The sequence below is a fragment of the Lasiosphaeria miniovina genome, assembly GCF_030549165.1.
Source record: "Lasiosphaeria miniovina strain SMH2392-1A chromosome Unknown B0T26scaffold_5, whole genome shotgun sequence".
Lineage (NCBI taxonomy): Eukaryota > Fungi > Ascomycota > Sordariomycetes > Sordariales > Lasiosphaeriaceae > Lasiosphaeria > Lasiosphaeria miniovina.
In genome coordinates this window covers 37070-53806 of record NW_026848224.1, presented here as the reverse complement: position 1 = coordinate 53806, position 16737 = coordinate 37070, and the positions used below count along the sequence as shown (strand labels likewise).

General features: G+C 53.8%; 6 protein-coding genes across 6 annotated transcripts; 5 read left to right on the top strand and 1 right to left on the bottom strand.

Moving 5' to 3' along the window:
* The first annotated feature begins 520 nt into the window (after positions 1 to 520).
* Positions 521 to 2043, top strand: B0T26DRAFT_714010 (uncharacterized protein). Its single transcript, XM_060442158.1, has one exon. The coding sequence runs from the start codon at positions 699 to 701 to the stop codon at positions 1770 to 1772; it is 1074 nt and encodes a 357-aa protein (XP_060293675.1). The 5' UTR covers positions 521 to 698; the 3' UTR covers positions 1773 to 2043.
* A 1077-nt stretch (positions 2044 to 3120) lies between these two features.
* On the top strand, positions 3121 to 3438 carry B0T26DRAFT_651014 (uncharacterized protein; the record flags this gene model as incomplete). The annotated part of the gene is given in 2 exon segments (XM_060438239.1): positions 3121 to 3285; positions 3298 to 3438. Coding segments are annotated over 2 exon segments (306 nt in total), but the record flags the coding sequence as incomplete, so codon positions are not given.
* Positions 3439 to 4676: 1238 nt separating this feature from the next.
* B0T26DRAFT_676825 (uncharacterized protein) lies at positions 4677 to 8614 on the top strand (the record flags this gene model as incomplete). The annotated part of the gene is made up of 5 exons (XM_060440022.1): positions 4677 to 7232; positions 7341 to 7548; positions 7611 to 7811; positions 8442 to 8505; positions 8551 to 8614. The coding sequence occupies 5 exons, from the start codon at positions 4677 to 4679 to the stop codon at positions 8612 to 8614; spliced, it is 3093 nt and encodes a 1030-aa protein (XP_060293673.1).
* A 1015-nt stretch (positions 8615 to 9629) lies between these two features.
* B0T26DRAFT_676824 (uncharacterized protein) lies at positions 9630 to 10470 on the top strand (the record flags this gene model as incomplete). The annotated part of the gene is made up of 3 exons (XM_060440021.1): positions 9630 to 9910; positions 10016 to 10158; positions 10259 to 10470. The coding sequence occupies 3 exons, from the start codon at positions 9630 to 9632 to the stop codon at positions 10468 to 10470; spliced, it is 636 nt and encodes a 211-aa protein (XP_060293672.1).
* Positions 10471 to 10943: 473 nt separating this feature from the next.
* B0T26DRAFT_676823 (uncharacterized protein) lies at positions 10944 to 12107 on the top strand (the record flags this gene model as incomplete). Its single annotated transcript, XM_060440020.1, has 7 exons — positions 10944 to 10966; positions 11140 to 11323; positions 11411 to 11428; positions 11551 to 11584; positions 11714 to 11754; positions 11939 to 11952; positions 11990 to 12107. The coding sequence occupies 7 exons, from the start codon at positions 10944 to 10946 to the stop codon at positions 12105 to 12107; spliced, it is 432 nt and encodes a 143-aa protein (XP_060293671.1).
* Positions 12108 to 14549: 2442 nt separating this feature from the next.
* B0T26DRAFT_741531 (uncharacterized protein) lies at positions 14550 to 16273 on the bottom strand (the record flags this gene model as incomplete). Its single annotated transcript, XM_060443984.1, has 4 exons — positions 14550 to 14627; positions 15655 to 16040; positions 16082 to 16200; positions 16269 to 16273. The coding sequence occupies 4 exons, from the start codon at positions 16271 to 16273 to the stop codon at positions 14550 to 14552; spliced, it is 588 nt and encodes a 195-aa protein (XP_060293670.1).
* Between the last annotated feature and the right edge of the window lie 464 nt (positions 16274 to 16737).

Below are 16737 nucleotides of genomic sequence, written 5' to 3'. Positions count from 1 at the left end.
GCGGTCAAGGACAATGAGGCACTCCCGGCCCGGCCTTCAACACCGCCGCCGACGGCCCCGAACGACGATGACAGGCTCTTCAAAACACCGCACGGCAGTCAGGACATCAAGAAGTACCAGGACAGTATTCGGAATGCCCTCAGTCCGGCTCAGCGGCGTGTGCGGGCCTTGTTTACTAAGGTCGGGAGGTCCCTGGATCTGAAGAATACAGAGATCGCGTCTTTGAAGGCACAAATTACGCATCTCACAACCGAATTAGAGGCTTCAAAGCCTCGCACGCGTAAGAGGGTATATGAAGATGGAAATGAGCGATTTGCACGTATAGAGGACATCGCCAAGGCACAAAAAGCTAGTCAAATACCCCCAAAGCGGAAAAAAACGGCTCGGGCAGAAAGCCAGCCACATGCAGTCGAAGAAGCCCGGGAAATAATCGCCCGTGGGCTCGAACAATATAGACAGGCCGAAGAAGAGGATTGAGTATTTTTTTGCTAGTTATTTTGTGTAGAAATGGATAATTTGCGCCCGTGGAGTGGGTGTGGGCATGGCGTGGGCCAATTTCGTTGTGGGGCGATTTCTTTGTTGGGTCGCCACGTCTAGATGGCCGCTATGGCGAGCGTTATTTCCTCAGCAGCCCCGAAACCCTTCGTCTCGCGCTCGGGTACCAGCAAGCCGTCACCATTGAAAATGATCACGATAACATGCGCGGCCATGATCTGAGAGTGCAACATCTCGAAGTTGTCTACGTCTCCCGGTTGGGAAGCGGCAATCAGCGTGATGTGTCTGAGACGCGATGGTACCACTACGCGCTCGGCCACCCCGCCATACACTCGATCGGGTTCCTCGCGACTTCGGCTCTTGGATGGGCTACCCTGCTCGGCTGCATCATTGCCGCTGTCCTGTTTCGCCTTTACATCGCCTTGGCCTTTCTCCTCTTGGTGCCGCTAACTGGCGCCCTTATCTTTGTCATCTATGGCGGGCGGCCCCGGAGGCTTCTTGTCAGCAAACCAAGCGAATTCAACCGCATAGTTGTCGTTACAGAGCACATGAACTCGAATGAGTGGAAGGTATTCTACGGAGAGAGTACCATCGTCAACTCACTCCTCAACCGCCCGCTGGAGCCTACCCAGCCAGGAGAGGCCTCCCCCGCTCAGTTGAGAGCCCTACAGTCCATCCTAAGGTTTCTCATCTTCTGCCAGTGGGCGGCAGCGATCGGAGCGGCGACGACAAAGGATTGGAATTCCTTCTTTATCAGTTTCTGGGTCATCCTCTGCAATGTCACCCATGGCTTCTTCATCCCACCCACGGGCCGGACTGGGGAGTGGGCGGCGAGGTGCGCAAAGGTCCGGCTGCAGTGCTACAAAACCAAGCTCAGCTCGCGGCGTGCCTTGCTCAACACCTTGGCTGCCCTCAACCCCGACACGTTCGCTGAGACTCCAGACAAGGGCACCGACAGAACGAGACTCTATGCCCAGGGAATGACATGGATGGATCCCATCCTGAAGCCCTCGGCCAGTAGAACCGCTTGGGAGGCCGCCACGATGGACGCCTTGAATGAAGTGGATTCTTGGGGGGAGAACGACGAGGAGGCTGCTATGAAGTGCCGCAGCAGCGAGCCAAGCCCGTTTGGTGCGCAATGGAACGACAGGTACCAGGGCCGGGATACTTACTGGAAACCATACATCTCGGAGGGTATCTACGTGACGTCCAAGGTCAGACTCGCTGGGTCCTTGCCACGTCGCAAGGTGCTTCGCGATGAGAAGGCCAGCTGCTGAGGCTCTCATCGATCTGGCCCGCAATTTTTGTACCAAGATTCTTCACTACCTAGGTAGACGTCAGGCAAGCCAAAAAGCGCGTTTTCGTGTCTAACCGTTTGGACCTTGCGAGAGTGCTCGTATGATCCCACCCAGCAGGGCCTCCTCCTGCAGCGTAGTCCCTGGCCAGCCGCCCAACCGTCTCAGTTTGACCCATTCAACGAATGGGGTGGCTTCGCTCGGCCGAGCTTCGCAGATGGCGACGGGAAATCCGCGCGGGGTTGAGAACAAGGGCAGAAATACCTGGCTACCTCCATGCCCGCCCGCCCAGGTACAGTACTCTGCCAAAATCTCAGGTTTTATCTCCACTTACCGGCAGCTTCTCGGATCTCTCACGCGATCAGCTGCGGCCCAGTTGAAAGAGACTGCTTCATTTGTCATCCAGTTGCGGTTGTACGACCCAGAGACTCATCGAACTGCCTTGAAGACTGGGAGCAATGGCCTCTTCATTGCTGCTGCAAGCGGTGGGACTGGTGCAGCAGCCAGAACGGAACCCCGACACAGTTCCTGCACTCCCAAGCTCGAATTTGACACCATTGCCCAGGCTTACGCCTACTTCGGAGTCGGCTGGTACTAGGTTAAGATAGGAGGGCCACGTTTAGCAACCGAATGGACGGAGACGGAGGAATCCACTCCAGGAGTTTCTTAACTGAAAGGTGTTGAGCTCAATTAAGACAGTGAGATTCACTCACCTCCTTAAATGAGAAGACTTGAATTGAGGCTTGATTGAGGATGTAAACTGGGTTTTATAGGACCTGGCAGAAGGGAAGAGAAGGAGCGGGCTGGGTGGTCCCAGTTTTGCGACTACAGTCGGGGGCCCTGTTTTCGAACACCCCTGTTTTCGAACAAGCCAAGAATAGTCTGTGCCACACAACCCCCACCACATCCACCCCTACTATCTACACTCTATTAAATCCAATACTTTCGAAGATTCTTTTAAGTTTTTGCGTACCCTGGAGCGCTGCGTACCTAGAACGCTGCGTGCGTACCCTGTACCCTTCACCCTTGTGTACCCTGTAGCTGGAAAGTGGAGGAGTTGGCGCTTGGTTTTCGTGCGACGAGCGGAACAGTTTGTGTGGCCGCGAGTCGGTTTTTAAAGTTTCCCATAGTAAATAGTTTTGCGGAATTCATCACTCACCGGTTGAACCCCGTGTGGCGTGCGAGCCTCTAACTAGAGCCCGTAGGGTATAACTACTGCCCACAACCCCAAGTGTTCCACAACTAGTGCTGTAACCAGTGCCCCGGTGACCAACAGTGACTGCTGAGTCCCCCTGTTATACAGGCCTGTAAGGCCTGTGTTATAGACTGCCTCGCCAGCCTCAGCTCGTGCAACTATGTCACCGGCTCCGTCGTCGCCAAGGACCACGGAATCACCCTCGGCGAATGGGATGTCAAAGTGGAGGGGCTGCTGCCGACAAAAGTGCTGGTGGGGAGGGAGCAAGGGAACCCGAATTGGGAGAAGGTGCTGCTGGACGTAAAAGTGTAGACTGACATCTGGGGTGGGATGGGGGATGATGCGATGTTTCAGCTCTTTGTCAGGAAGGTGGAGAGGAGGTGTCCTTTTTCGCAGCTTTTCAAGCTGAGCGGGGTGGTGTATAAGAGCAGGTGGGTTAATGGGCCTCTTTAAGTACAACATAAGATAAGAATTTGGTTAGTTGGGTTTCTCTTGATGGTTCGGGGCTTGGGGTGTGTGGTTTGGATGTTTTGCTAGGATATCCAGTTTATTTTCACATATGTATTTATGTTCACTATTCTTAGTTGGGTTTGATCCAATGAGCCTTAGTCTAGTTGCAAGAGACCCAAGGTGCTGCATTACGATAACAGGTCGAATACCTTCAACTCCTGTACAAGAGCCCAGATCATGGGCACCGCGGCCTGCCATGAAGGACCAGCGTAAAGCTATCGCCAAAGAAGTGCCGGGCGCAAGCCCTATGTGAATTAATGCAGATACGCATCTAAAGGCGAGTTGCGAATGCCCCCTCCTGGGGCTCCGGGCTTGTAGGGGGGTCGGAAAGGCCCGATGACGAGGCTCGAATAGGAAGAGAGCAAACTCGTGATGGACCGGCGCCTCTACGGCAGGCAGGCACAGGTGGGAGCTGCGGGGCCTCGTCACCGTCGGAATCGTCCTTTTCCTATGGCTAAGACTAGTACCATTCGAAAGCGCATCTTCAAGCGATCAGAGTGATGCATACGAGGTGTTGATTCGCCTTGCTTTGACGATGTTGATGCGCCTTGCTTTGACGATGTTGTTCGCATTCGCGCAATTGACCCAATTGAGCCGTGACGCAAAGAAGTAAAAATCTGGTTTTGCGCTCAGACGTGTGGTGGCCCTGATCCCGTTGCCCAAAAAGAAAAAGTCCATTGATTGGAATCCATTTAAAAAGCGGGTCTAATGATCTATACCTAATTAGGATGGCCCTTCCTCGCCAACACACGTCTGAGTTTACTGAGATAAGGTTTGTGATCTAATGGCGAAATTCTCTCAGCACAGCGCGGTTCAGCCAGCTGGGTGTGTTTAGAGCTAGCATCTGCAATGTAACCTTTGCCGAGTGATATTGGACCGTTGTGAAACACCATTGGAGTGGCACTTCTATAACTGGCCAGCTTGATTGAGGGGAGAATGGCTGGACCCAATGAAGATGATCGAAGCTCCGCAGTCTCCCAGACGAAAAAGGGTAGAGCGGGCCGTAACAGACATGTCCGTTTTTGACACCGTTAGCGGTAATCTGTGAGTCCTCATTACCTCAAAAATGTGCTGGTATTCCAGATTTGGATTTAACAAACCCTGCTGAGCATTCTCTTCAGCATCATTCAGAGTGACACATCTATTGCCCCAACTCTCTGCATCGCTATCAATCTTTCGCCATGCTCGAGCGCGACCCAGATACTGGCCATGTCCACATGAAGACATTCAAGCCGGCGGCCAAACGGGATCCGAAGCAGCTTCTCTCAGAGATGCCGCTAGACCCCAAGTTAAGATCGATCAAAGAGCTCCAGGACCGCGAGCGCGTTCGTCCAAAAGACAAACTCGATCTTGCGCGAACCCCACCTTTCCTTCGAGTCGGACCTCTGGATCCCATCCTCATTCCTGCCGAGACTGATCGGTCCTCGGGATGTCGTAATGCCGAAGACGACCGCGCGATACCTAGGCTCGTACCCGATGTCATTGGAGCCATCGTCAACACCGAGTCGCCCTTGATGAACCAGCTCTTTCAGCTATGCCAGCATGCCCAGATCCATTGCTGTGAGAACCCGGCATGTTCCAAGAAGCGAAGCGAGCTGGCGGAGCTCGCCCCGGAGTGCGACTGGGCACCGTTCCGAGACTGGGCATTGCAGCTGATGGCCTGCCAACTGACCATGATAGACCAGGGCAACTTCACATCGCCCGTCCTTCGCATGTCCCACGCCGTGATGGCGTGCCATTTTTTCCTGGTCAGGGTGAGAAGAGATGTCAGCATGGTTCCGTCTACAAAACTCGCCGGCCCAAACAAAACCACGCGAGCTGTCGACGCCTTTGGAGCGTTCGAGACCATTTACTGGATGATGACGATCGAGCACTCCCTCGACCTACTCGCCATCATCGAGCAGACGTGGGATCCTGGCTTCCTCCCTGGAGCCATCACCGACCCTGACCTTACTAAAGCCTCCCAGCGGGCCGCAGAGGCGGGCATCTGTCCCAACCGGTTTTGGAATCTCACAGTCGCCATGGAGCGGGAGCATCTCGACATTCCCGCCATCGCCCATGCTGCTGCTCGATACCCCCAGTTGAAACACGAGGGCCACGAGGCGTGCACACCGACGTTCTGCACCTTCACCGTGCTGGATAGCACAAGGGTGAAGCAATGCCACAAGTGCTCCGAGCTCGACGACGATCCTTGCAAAAAGGAGGGTAAGCCGCTCTTTTTCGACCCCAAAAAGCTCGACGAGTCCATCCGGTCCGGAAAGCGCACCGTCTGGTCCACCGCGCCCGGCGAGCCCAAAGTATCCCAAGAAGGCCCTTACGTCGCCATCTCGCACGTATGGTCCGACGGAACCGGCGTGGGCCTGCACGATCCCGGCAAGGTCAACGAGTGCCTATTCCGGTTTCTCGCCCGCGTCGTGAAAAGAATCGGCTACGACGCCATCTGGTGGGACGCCATCTCCATCCCCAAAGACGCCCAACTCCGGCAGGAGGAAATCAACAACATGCACCGCAACTACGGCGCCGGCGAGTGCACCCTTCTCCACGACAACTACCTCCTCAACTTCGAGTGGGCCGACAATAGCGAGGGCCCTTGTCTTGCCCTGGTCTTATGCCCCTGGTTCACCCGCGGCTGGACCGCGTTGGAGCTGATCATGTCCAAGGCCGTCAAGGTGCTGTACAAGAACCCCGTGGAGGGCGGTGAGCCGCTGATCAAGGACCTGGACGAAGAAATCCTCGCGACAGACCCCGCCCGTTGCACGCGGGCGCACTGGATCGCGTCGACCATCATCCGCCGCCTGCGACGCGAGATAAGCAACGTAAGCGACCTCGCCGCCATCCTCAAGCCGCGGAGCACATCGTGGGCGCGGGACCGCATGGTCATCGCCGGCTTGCTGGCTAAGATCAAAGTCGACTACACGATGGCGACGCACGAGATCACCAAGGCCATCATCGACCGCGTTTGGAACCTGCACCCGGACAGCCTGCTCCACGGACAGCCCACCATCACCACCTCGGGGGGCTGGTCGTGGTGTCCGCACTCGCTGTATGACATGCCCTCCACGACGGTGGGGGACCTCGCCGAGACGGGAAAGCACCTGGTGGGGGACAGGACGTGCGTTGTGGACAAATCCGGCGTGATCTCTACCAGTTGGTACTGGCGCGCGCTGGAGGAGGCCGACACACGACACGACCTGCTCATACCTAACTCGTTGCACCAGGCTGTGTCGGTCGCCACCCGCCATGCCATCCGCGACTGGCAGCACTGCATGCTCCTCCGCGAGGCCAACATGGACGGTGGGCTCGGCTTGATCGTCAAGCCAGTCGGCAGACGCACCACAGACGGGTTCATCCCCGCCCAGTATGTCGGGAGCGTGCGCGTGCGGGAGTCACCGGAGAAACTGCAGGGGACGCCGGTCGACGCGCGCTATGCCTATAATTGGTTCCGTATTGGGGAGGTCGCCGTCCCCCCACACAGGGCGAGGCGGGCGGTTGCATTCTACAGCAAGCATAATGCCCAAGCACCCATTTCAAAGTCATCGAGCAACAAGACCAGAGACTGCAGTTGGATCGCTGGGGTGGGAAACCTCTGGATGGGCGATCACCCGCATGAGGGGCAGCTTTTGATTTGCCGCCATCGGAGGGCGGAGGGCGACGTGGAGGGGCTTCGCTTGGTTGTTTCGGGGGACCATGAGAAAAAGACTTACGCGTTGCTGCCGGCGGAGGAGCCTGTGTTTCGGGTGAGTGCCGATTCTGGTAAGAGCGTCGTCGTGCAAGGGGCGGCACAGGAGGGAGATGGAGATGATCCTGCTGAAGCTTCGCCTCTTCCCGACCGTGGCGGTATCCAGGTTCGGCTGGTGAAATACCAGGAGCAGTGGCCGCCCGAGCCCATCCCGGCGTTTGGGAGGGTGTACCATTCTGATGCGGTTCCGGCGATGAACAGCTTTAGCATCTTCAGGCTCGAAACGGATGGCAAGGACCGCACGCTATACGCGCTCCTGATTCAGCCCTACCTTGTACCCAATGCCAAGCAGCCGTACGGTGGGATGTGGATTTGTACGTGCTTCGCCCCACTATAGGGGCTCTTTTTTGTCTGCTAATTCTTGGTACGTATGCAGATGTCCGACCCGATACGGTTCCTCTTGTCACGCTCTTTTACCAGCAACACCCCAGCCACCTCCAAGCCATCACTCTAACGGGAGATACGTCAATCAAGCGGGGATCACTGATATTTGTCGTTGACGATCTGAACGCCTCCAAGGACTCCTACCCTGGCGAGGGGGAGTGGAAGGGGATGCCATATGTGGAAATCCCGTGGGGTATGTATAATGCATCGTCCTCCTCTTCCCCTTCTATTCTGTGTTTCAAATTGGCTAACCGATCCATACCCCTGGCCAAGGCTGAAGTATGGGCGCCCTTGTGCTCGCCAGCCAAGATGAGGCAGTTTTCATTATTGATGATGCGAAACGACGGGGTCGGTTCTGCCGACTTAAGGCGGAGGACCAGACGAATCTGGCGGTTCGTAGTTTGCTTGTTCCAAGCATCGCTGAGTAGAGGCTAGCCGTTCCTTGGATTGATAGAAGCAGTACCGTAAAGTCTCACAAAACTGCGAATTACTCTTGGACCGTGCCCGCCCACGAGCCACGCAAAGCTACGGCTCTAGCCTCGGATTCTGAGTAAGCGACCCCTTTAAAATTGCCTGAATCGGAGTAGTGGCTGCAAGGCCCCCTTGAAATCGGTGTGACTAGCTCCCCCCACCGAACCAGGGCCGTTGAACGCGTGGAATCTTATGAATTTCGTAGTGGTTTACTGGAGTTTGCTGGGGCTCACGAGCGTTGTTTTCTAGGCAGTACGGCAGTAGCGATGGACTAAATAGCTTGTTCGTTCGTATAGAAAACTACTAGTAAACTAGTTGTTCTAACTACTTCCTACTATTGCTAATTGGAAAGAATCCGGTTGTGTGCTGGTGGAGGTGGCAGAAAAGAAACCCCGGAAAGTAGTAATTTTGAAGAGGTAAGAACTAGACTCTTTCCAGAACCGAACTAAGCCCTTGCTTAGAATAGGTTACGTGGCTGGAGCCGTGGCTTTGCGTGGCTCGTGGGCGGGCACGGTCCAAGAGTAATTCGCAGTTTTATGAGACTTTACGGTATCTCGAAGGGAATACGATGTCCGGACAAGTTCGTCTTCACGCCTAACGAAGCCTGATTGAAGACAGCTGAGCTTCTTCTTTCTTCTTTCTCGCCAGCATATGTAAACAGCTGGAAACGGAGCAGTGGGCAGTGAATACTAGCTATGCAGGCCGTAAGCGAAAACGGAGGCGGCCGTGACGGTGAACGGCGGCGATGACTCAGTACGCGCCATTTGGGGTACTGCGTATTACACACACTACCCTCCACCCCTCTTTTCTTAGGTAATGAGCACTTTGTGGTGTTCCACAACAGCTAATAAGAGAGCCCGTCCGGCACCTGTACTGCATCCCTTGCAACATGCAAATGCATATGACTATCGCCAATCGGAATCCACAGACCTACCAGCTGAAACTCCTTTGCGCCCTGTGGCCGAGGCCTTGGGTCATTACTGGCTGGGATACGAAGTAGGGTCTGCACACCTCCAAACTTATTGCTGCAGATGAACTAAACCAGCACCGAATCAAGGACATATCTGCGGATTTCAGCAACCACAGCCTGATCATACGAGACGCCACATTGCTGCCTATCACTTGCTGCTGTCCATCGCTCAATAGGCTGTGCGGACTGTGTCATAAACAGACGACGAACTTGCACTGTTTTTTCTGTTTTCTCCAAGTTGCAGTGTGCCTGCTGTTGCATTGGCATGGCCCTCTGGAGACCATTGGTCACACTCTACTAATAATGCTACGACTGAGGAAATCGCGCGTGTGCAAGTGTGTAAAATTGCCAAGATAGCGAATTGGTGCCCCGTCCCTCTGTTCTCTTGTTTCCCCCCTCGCCTGCAGCTCTACGCGCTCTCCATTTCCCCCTTTCAAATACTGCATCCCTTCCCTCGTCTCTACCATACCCCTTCTACAAGACACATCTTGTAGCGCGAACTCGATAAAACCGACAGCGCCATCGCCAGATTCCCAGAGCAACCCCATCCCCAAGCCAACAAAACCCAATATGCCCGAAGACGGCCTATATCTCATTGGCGCCAGCCACACCCACCAGAACCACGTCATCAGCTACGATGACACAAACAATGAGTTCCAGTTGACCCACCTCGACGAGGATCTCGTGCGCAGGTCGACCTTTTATATCCACCACATGGCGGAGCACGCCTCTTACGAGATTCACAACACCCACCTGGACAAGAGCTTGACAAGCTCCTCGGGTGGTGCTGCGCAGACGGGAGACGGAGACTCGGACGAGCATGGGAATTACCGCTGGAGTATCTCGCGAAGGTTTGTGTCCTCCCCACCTAACCCCGGGTCCTTCGCTCTCAGCCGTACACGTCTCGTGGGGTGTACTCGTCGTTTACTGAGGTTTGTTTTCTTTTTTAAAGGCAGTTCATCCGGTGGCCGCACGATTGCCAATAGCGCTCACTCGAGCCGGAAACTCACGGCCAAAGGGCCGGTGCTGGTCATGAAAGGTGGTGGTACTACACCATTTCCCGACTATCCTGGCCCGTGGGACCTCATCAGGTTAGATGGTAAGGATCAGTCTACTTTTCATTGCAACGTCCCCATTTAGAAGACGAGGCAAAAGATTGGAAAGAGATCGCAGCTGATAAGCCATTCATTCCATCGCAGTCGGCCAACAGAACCAAGACGGGGAAGACAAGCTCCAGGGAAAGTCTGCGCAGGAGTGGTTCGACATCGCCCAGGAGGTCTTCAACGAGGGCCTGAAGCTGGTTGACTTTGCTTGCTCGGATACGTGGACCGAGCGGACGGCGGAGCAGCAGGAGAGCTATGTGGACTTGTTTAAAAAGTTTGGAGAGGACAAGGGCCTTGAGTGGTCGTAATTTTTTGGTGCCTCATTCAGCGCTTTGAAGATAGATTTAGTGTCGCCTACTTTTGAGCCACTTTTGAGCCACATTGTCAAGTCACATACCTGCATATCCCTGCATATCCCTTCATTCGTTACTTTCAGCCTGATCCCTTTTTTCGGGCTCCCGGACTTCCGAATGCCCTCTTTTTTCTCCCTTGCTACGGCTGAGTCCCTTACGTAGTAGGACTGAACAGACTGTTGAACTAGGTTTCCTTTGTCCTTTTATTAGAAGCATAAAAGGCCTTCTTTCTGTATTATTAGATTGGAGGGAGACAGACAATTCAAGACCCTTCAAGCCACTGTCAATATTGATCACGGGCCAGATTTAGGGAGTTCAAGTTCGAAAAGAATACCTTTGCTACAGTCGTTGGCACGTTGCTGCGACGGCCCCCCACCTTTTTTCTTCTTTCTCCCTTCTCTTTTTTGACAGCTCCAGACCCTATCAAAATGACTCCGCGTCAATCAACCTTGTAATTCTTTATCGAATTTCCGACGAAGCCACTTCCACGACTCTATGTTTTCGGCACTCGGCTCCGTTTCGCCAAACCTGTACTGAACCGCTAGGACTTTTCTAATCTCCAAACCGATGAACCAGCCCCCATCGTACTCCTAGTAATCAGCGACTTGAACATATCATTCACAGTGGGTTGGGGCCACCTCAGAAGAAGAATGTTCAAAAGCGGCCGGTAGACGACGTTTCTAATCTGGAGGCCCAAGGTCAGGGAGGTGACGACAAGAAATATGGGAAACGCGCGCTGGTACACCGATTGAACCAGGAGAGACAGGGTTATCCCAGGCGTGAATATAGCCTGTATCTGTGCTCGCGAGTGTGCCCGGCAAGGTGGTCCTTGCCGTCTGAGAATGAAAGGCGACAAGCGAAAAAATGGCTGGATAACTGCCATACTATTTTGCAGGCTTTCGCAAAAGATAAGGTTTGTTAATAGGATAACCGTCGACAAGCTTCGAACGGCAAGCCCATTAAACCCCCAATTAGTTAAGCCGAAAGTGAGAATCAAGTCGAAGGTAACTTGAAGTATTAGCCAGATAGAAATAGTTTTACCCCATGGACCTAAGGGATGAGCTTCGAGGTGAGACTTTTTGTAAACATTGCCTGGAGGGATCGATTTGACTGTCGGTGGTGCAACTTGGTCGAGATCTGCTGAAACTAGATCAAGCTCTGCTGACCACACAGGTCCAATTGCCTGGTAATTTTTTAGGAAGTAGCGGAGACGAAAGCGATGATCCGAAAGCGATGTCTGTATTGTCTTGATGCGCTCGTATGAGGGTATCTGCTTCAGGAGGGGAAGCACAGGGCTGTCGGCGATGAGCCGAGCAAGATCCTCGATTGAGCCCACGTCGGCAAGCAAGCCGGACTGTCTTGTCCGAGAGAAGACAATAAGGGCAACACTAGACATGATCACCGCCGCATTAACTCCCTGCAGGCCGCGGACATAAGGTTCGTGGATGGTTATGATTGCGGAGTTTTGCTCCAGGTCTAGGGTCCAAGCTAAGCTCGTCAGAGCGGGCGTCCCGACAGATGCTGCTCCGGTAGAGACTGGACTTGAGGCTAGCCCCTTCGGCCGTCGCAGCTTGGTACTTCCGCACAAGTAATTCGAGGACTCCAATAGACATAAGCTGAAGGCCCATTAAGATAATCAGAAACACCGGGTGGTAACACCAGGGCTTCCAGTTGGCGACAGCGGACTGACTGTCGTCTCCCGTCGGGATGCATGTGTTCGTCTTCGAAGCGTCTGAGCGAAACCCTGAACGGACAAAGTCAGCAATGGCAGAATAAAATGACTTCTAACTTGTGATATATACCGCAGGTAAGTATAGTTTTAGCATTTTGGTTATTCTCGATCATAGGCCCGCTTGGAGAATCTGCTCTTCATGTCGTCGTCTTTGTGGACTCGCCAACCGCATCAGTGGGTTGTCCCGTGTTTGGGAGATTAGTCTACATTTCGGCTGAATACATGATAGCTACCTGCTACACACTCACCGAGCTATCCACCCTCCGGATAATTATGTTGTATGATTAATAATAAGGGGGTAAAATTTGTGCGTTATTATAGGTACTGTGTTCAGCTTTTCCCACTTCCCTAAAGCAGTCGATACGGCTCAATCTATCTAAAAGCCAAGCACCAATGATAACTCTGGCCATTATTACATAAATGACCGGTAGCATCCAGACCCAGGAATATTTCTCTTACCTGCTATTCAAGACTGAGTTCTCTTTCATAAAACCGTCGCATAGTGGCTTAAGAAGCTCGGCAATTCTCGTGCGTTTATTCTCTTGCTATATGGTTTTGGGTCTTTATAGCTCAATCATTATCTCCGAGCTCGTTGCCGGAGGTCCACGGAATGTTGACTCTCTAAGCTGCTAAGAACTGGAAAAATAGAGTCTAGGATGTCACGGAGCCTCCTTTGAAGGGCTGAGCGCGAAGAAATATAGAATAAGAGACAGAAAACTATATATAATGCTGTTAAACTGCGTGCTCCTGGCAGGCCTGAACGCAGCACCTGCACAGGGTTGCTGCAGTGAACTCGGAACTGCAGCCGTGCGTAGCGGAAGCGGTGATGTCGATGGAGACAGTGCAGGGTAGGTCTGTCGAGTGGTGCAGGGTAAGTCCTGCGTGGTGCAAGTTAGGTTGGAGTGACCCGAAGCACTGGTTACAACAGCGGAGCTAAGGGAAGCAAGACGGCCGGCTCTGTGGGACTCTACCACAGAGACTAGACTACAGGGAACTCTGTCCAGTAGTCAAGCTTGCACCAAGACTATAAGGAACTCTGCCCTATAGTCTTCCTTACTAAGACCGTAGGAACTGTGCCGTATGGTCGAGGGTCTCACAGCGGACTGTGTACACTAGGACGACAAAGAGGAGGTGTATTATCCGCGAAGCTGGTGGGCGGAGGGCGGCCATCTTCCAAGTCCAGGCGCCGCGGACCAGGATCGGTGCGGTGTCGCGTGGGAGTTGTCACGGTCGCCACAGGGCTCATGTGACAGGATTGATTCTATTGGCTGCATTGTGCTTAGGGTGTGGCCTGTGCGCACTGAGCACTACTACCTATTTCTCCGCGCCCTGCGCGGACCCGGCGATAGATTCCTTTCTCTTCCTTAGCTTTAAATCCACATTCGTTACTGCCTTCAACCATTGACATCCCTACTGCGTAAGGCGGGCCGTCACAGGAGTGATCTGTATATATAGGCAGCGCGGGGCAAGAGAGGGCGGTTAAGCTAGGGACTGCTGGTCGCTTTGAGAGGCGGAAGATTCCGCACGGATCACGAACGATGAGCAGTTTCTGCTATTTCTTACCATCGGTTACGGCTCAAATCTTGCCAGGAAGGAAGGGTTGGTGGCTTGGGAACTGTTCAAAGATGGCTGTCAGGGCGAAGTTGCAGGCCCGTAGCCGAGCTTCTCTCTCCAAAGGAATGTCACTGAGGCGGGCGTTCTGGCGCGGCGAAATGAGGGACATGTCGTTACTTGCAGATGGTCGTTGCTCCTCCGTAGCAGCTTGAAAGAGGGGAAGTCGGTTGGCAAGTGCAGCAGGGGTACAGGTACAGTCCACAAGGCGGTGATGAGTAGCAGATTAGCGGGGTAAGTGCCGAATTTGACCACTTTGGTTATAATATTTATGCCGCTCTCATTTGCCAGTCTCTTCCTGGAGCACTTGATAAGGCATCGTGTTGGTCCCGCAAGAGTCATGTCGTAAGTGTGGCCGATCGGGCAGGGCAGCTAGGGGAACACGAATTGCCGATAGACGTTGACGAGCCTGCTCGCACACGTTTAGCACTTAACCAGGCGTCGCTGCCGCGAGCTCCCAATACTGTCTGCGGTCGTCGCGCTGCGAGCCAGCTTATGAGACAGCGAGTAGCCAGTTGCGGCGTTGTTGTTCTGGCTATGAGCGGCGGTGTCACAATCTGGACAACGGTGTCCATAGCGCTAGGTCCGGCCTAGGATTGTGGGGTCTGGGACGGCAGAGAGGAGGTGCTAGGAGGCAAGGAGTATCGTGCACAGATCGCGAAAGATAAGCTTTCAATGTACAACCAATATGTTACAATCTGGACAACAGAGTCCACGGAGCTAGGCCCGGCCTAGGATTGTGGGGTCTGGGACGGCAGGTAGGAGATTGCTAGGAGGCAAGGAGTATCGTGCACAGATTGCGAAAGACAGGCTTTCAACACACAACCAATGTATGCTTAACCATATGCATTGATAGCTGCAGAACCGTCTCTCCTAGAGAGCGTCCTGCCAGCTCCTATATAGAACTATGAACAACCAATCAGAGTCTAGCCTTATGTGCTCGGTCGCGTTCAGTCCTGGACGCGCTAAGCCGCACTAAGCTCTCAGCTCAGTGTGCTCAGCGGGTCTTGGCACTGACCCCACTGAGCACTCGCTGTTACAATCCCGGTTCAAAGGTGCAGAGGACGTTGTCCCGCCCGCTACAGATTGGCTGGAGCGGCATTCAGGGCAGGGCTCTCGGCAGGAAGGATGCGGCCAATCAGGTAGTGCTCTGTGCGGTTAGTTGCCAAGACCTAGGAGAGCGCACGGAGCGGGGCGATTAGTGGGGCCCATGGCGATCTGTTGGCAGATCGCCCCGGGGCCCACAGAGCGCAAAGAAGGGACTCTGATTGGTTGCTCATAGTTGTATATATAGGAGCTAGCAGAACGCGCTCTCTCTGGGAGAACGGTTCTGCAGCTATCAATGCATCTGGTTAAGCACACTTAGGTTGTGTGTTGAAAGCTTGTCTTTCGCAATCTGTGCACGATACTCCTTGTGTATTATTATCTCCTACCTGCCGTCCAGACTCCACAATCCTAGGCCGGGCCTAGCTCCGTGGACCTGTTGTCCAGATTGTAACAGTAGGGCCTCAGCGCCTACCGCCGTGCCGTGACACTAATAAGGGTTCTCTATTACAAACCACTCAACTGTTAGGGTCGTCTGTCTGTAAGAGAGCACAGGCTCTGCAAAGTTGGGTGGGTTTAGTGATAATGAAGAATGAACAAAGGGCAAGCTCCTATCGCACGTAAATCAGTCAATCTGGAATGCTGTGCAAAGTGTATGCACACAATGAATGTAATTGCTTGCTTGAGGGATCAAGGAAGAGCTATTTAGAACCGTAGGTACGGTTGTTGTATATATATCACTCCGACTCAACTTGTGAGCCTGGCAGTCGAAGACGCTGCAGTAACGAGGCCAAAAACCCGCCATCCTTCTTCGCCTCGCGCGCGTCGATACGGTGTTCATCTTGGAGGGTGTAGTCGCGGAAGGCCCCAAAGTCATTCCACGCCTCAACCTTCTTGCCCAACCGCTGAGCGTCGACTAGGTCTACAATGTTGACGAGCGCGTTCTTCAGATCCCTTTTGCACTCCGCAATGGAATCGTTCGAGGGGATGCCCACCTCGCGGTATAGCTTTTGGTAGCCCTTAAGCTCCAGATCCTCCTCTGTGAATCCAGCGTCTGTTTCGCTATTGCCGTCCTGCGACTGCGAAAAGTAGTGCAGCTTTAGCTCTTGGCGCATCGCAATTGTGGGCTCTCGGTATACTGCTGCGGGCCAGGGATCTAGTTCTGCGACGACGCGAGACGATCAAATTCATTGTCAAAGGACGCACCATCGTTGGGTGCGAAGTTTTCGAATTTGGCAAAGTGGGATTGCGACGGCGGTGGGAGCTCGGCTATCACGTCCGCGTCCTCTCCGTTTGTGCTTGCCATCTCGTTTGAAGCGGCCCAGGTAATGGGTTTCAAGGTAGCTGGAAATGGTAGTGCTCTCGCCGCATGGCGGTTCAATCTATACCAGTGTTGGGAACTTCTGGTAGCCGTCCGGCTTGTTCGCCTCTGCTGTCGGGTCTGGATGAGGTCGCGTTGACTGCAACTGGGTCTGTATGTTTAGGTGGCGGGACGCGTTGCACATACAGGCTAACCCAAAGTGGATAGGCGCACGGTGGGGTTGATCGCCCCGCCATGGTGTTCAAGCGAGATGGTCTCTTTCATGGTCGTCCAACATCTGTGGTCAGGCAAACTTCTTTCCTGTGTTAGACGAAATTTCTTACTCAGATCACACCGTTGTACGAAATAGTAAGGAGCGCTTACTTCCGGGTACTCTTCCGGACATCGCCCCGAGCCCGAGCGGCGCTCCCCAAATCCCCGGCGCTCACCAAGCTCCCCGCGCTCTCCCAGCCGCTCATCCAGTCGTCGCCGCTCTCATCGAAGTACAGCAATACATGAGTACAACAATCTACCA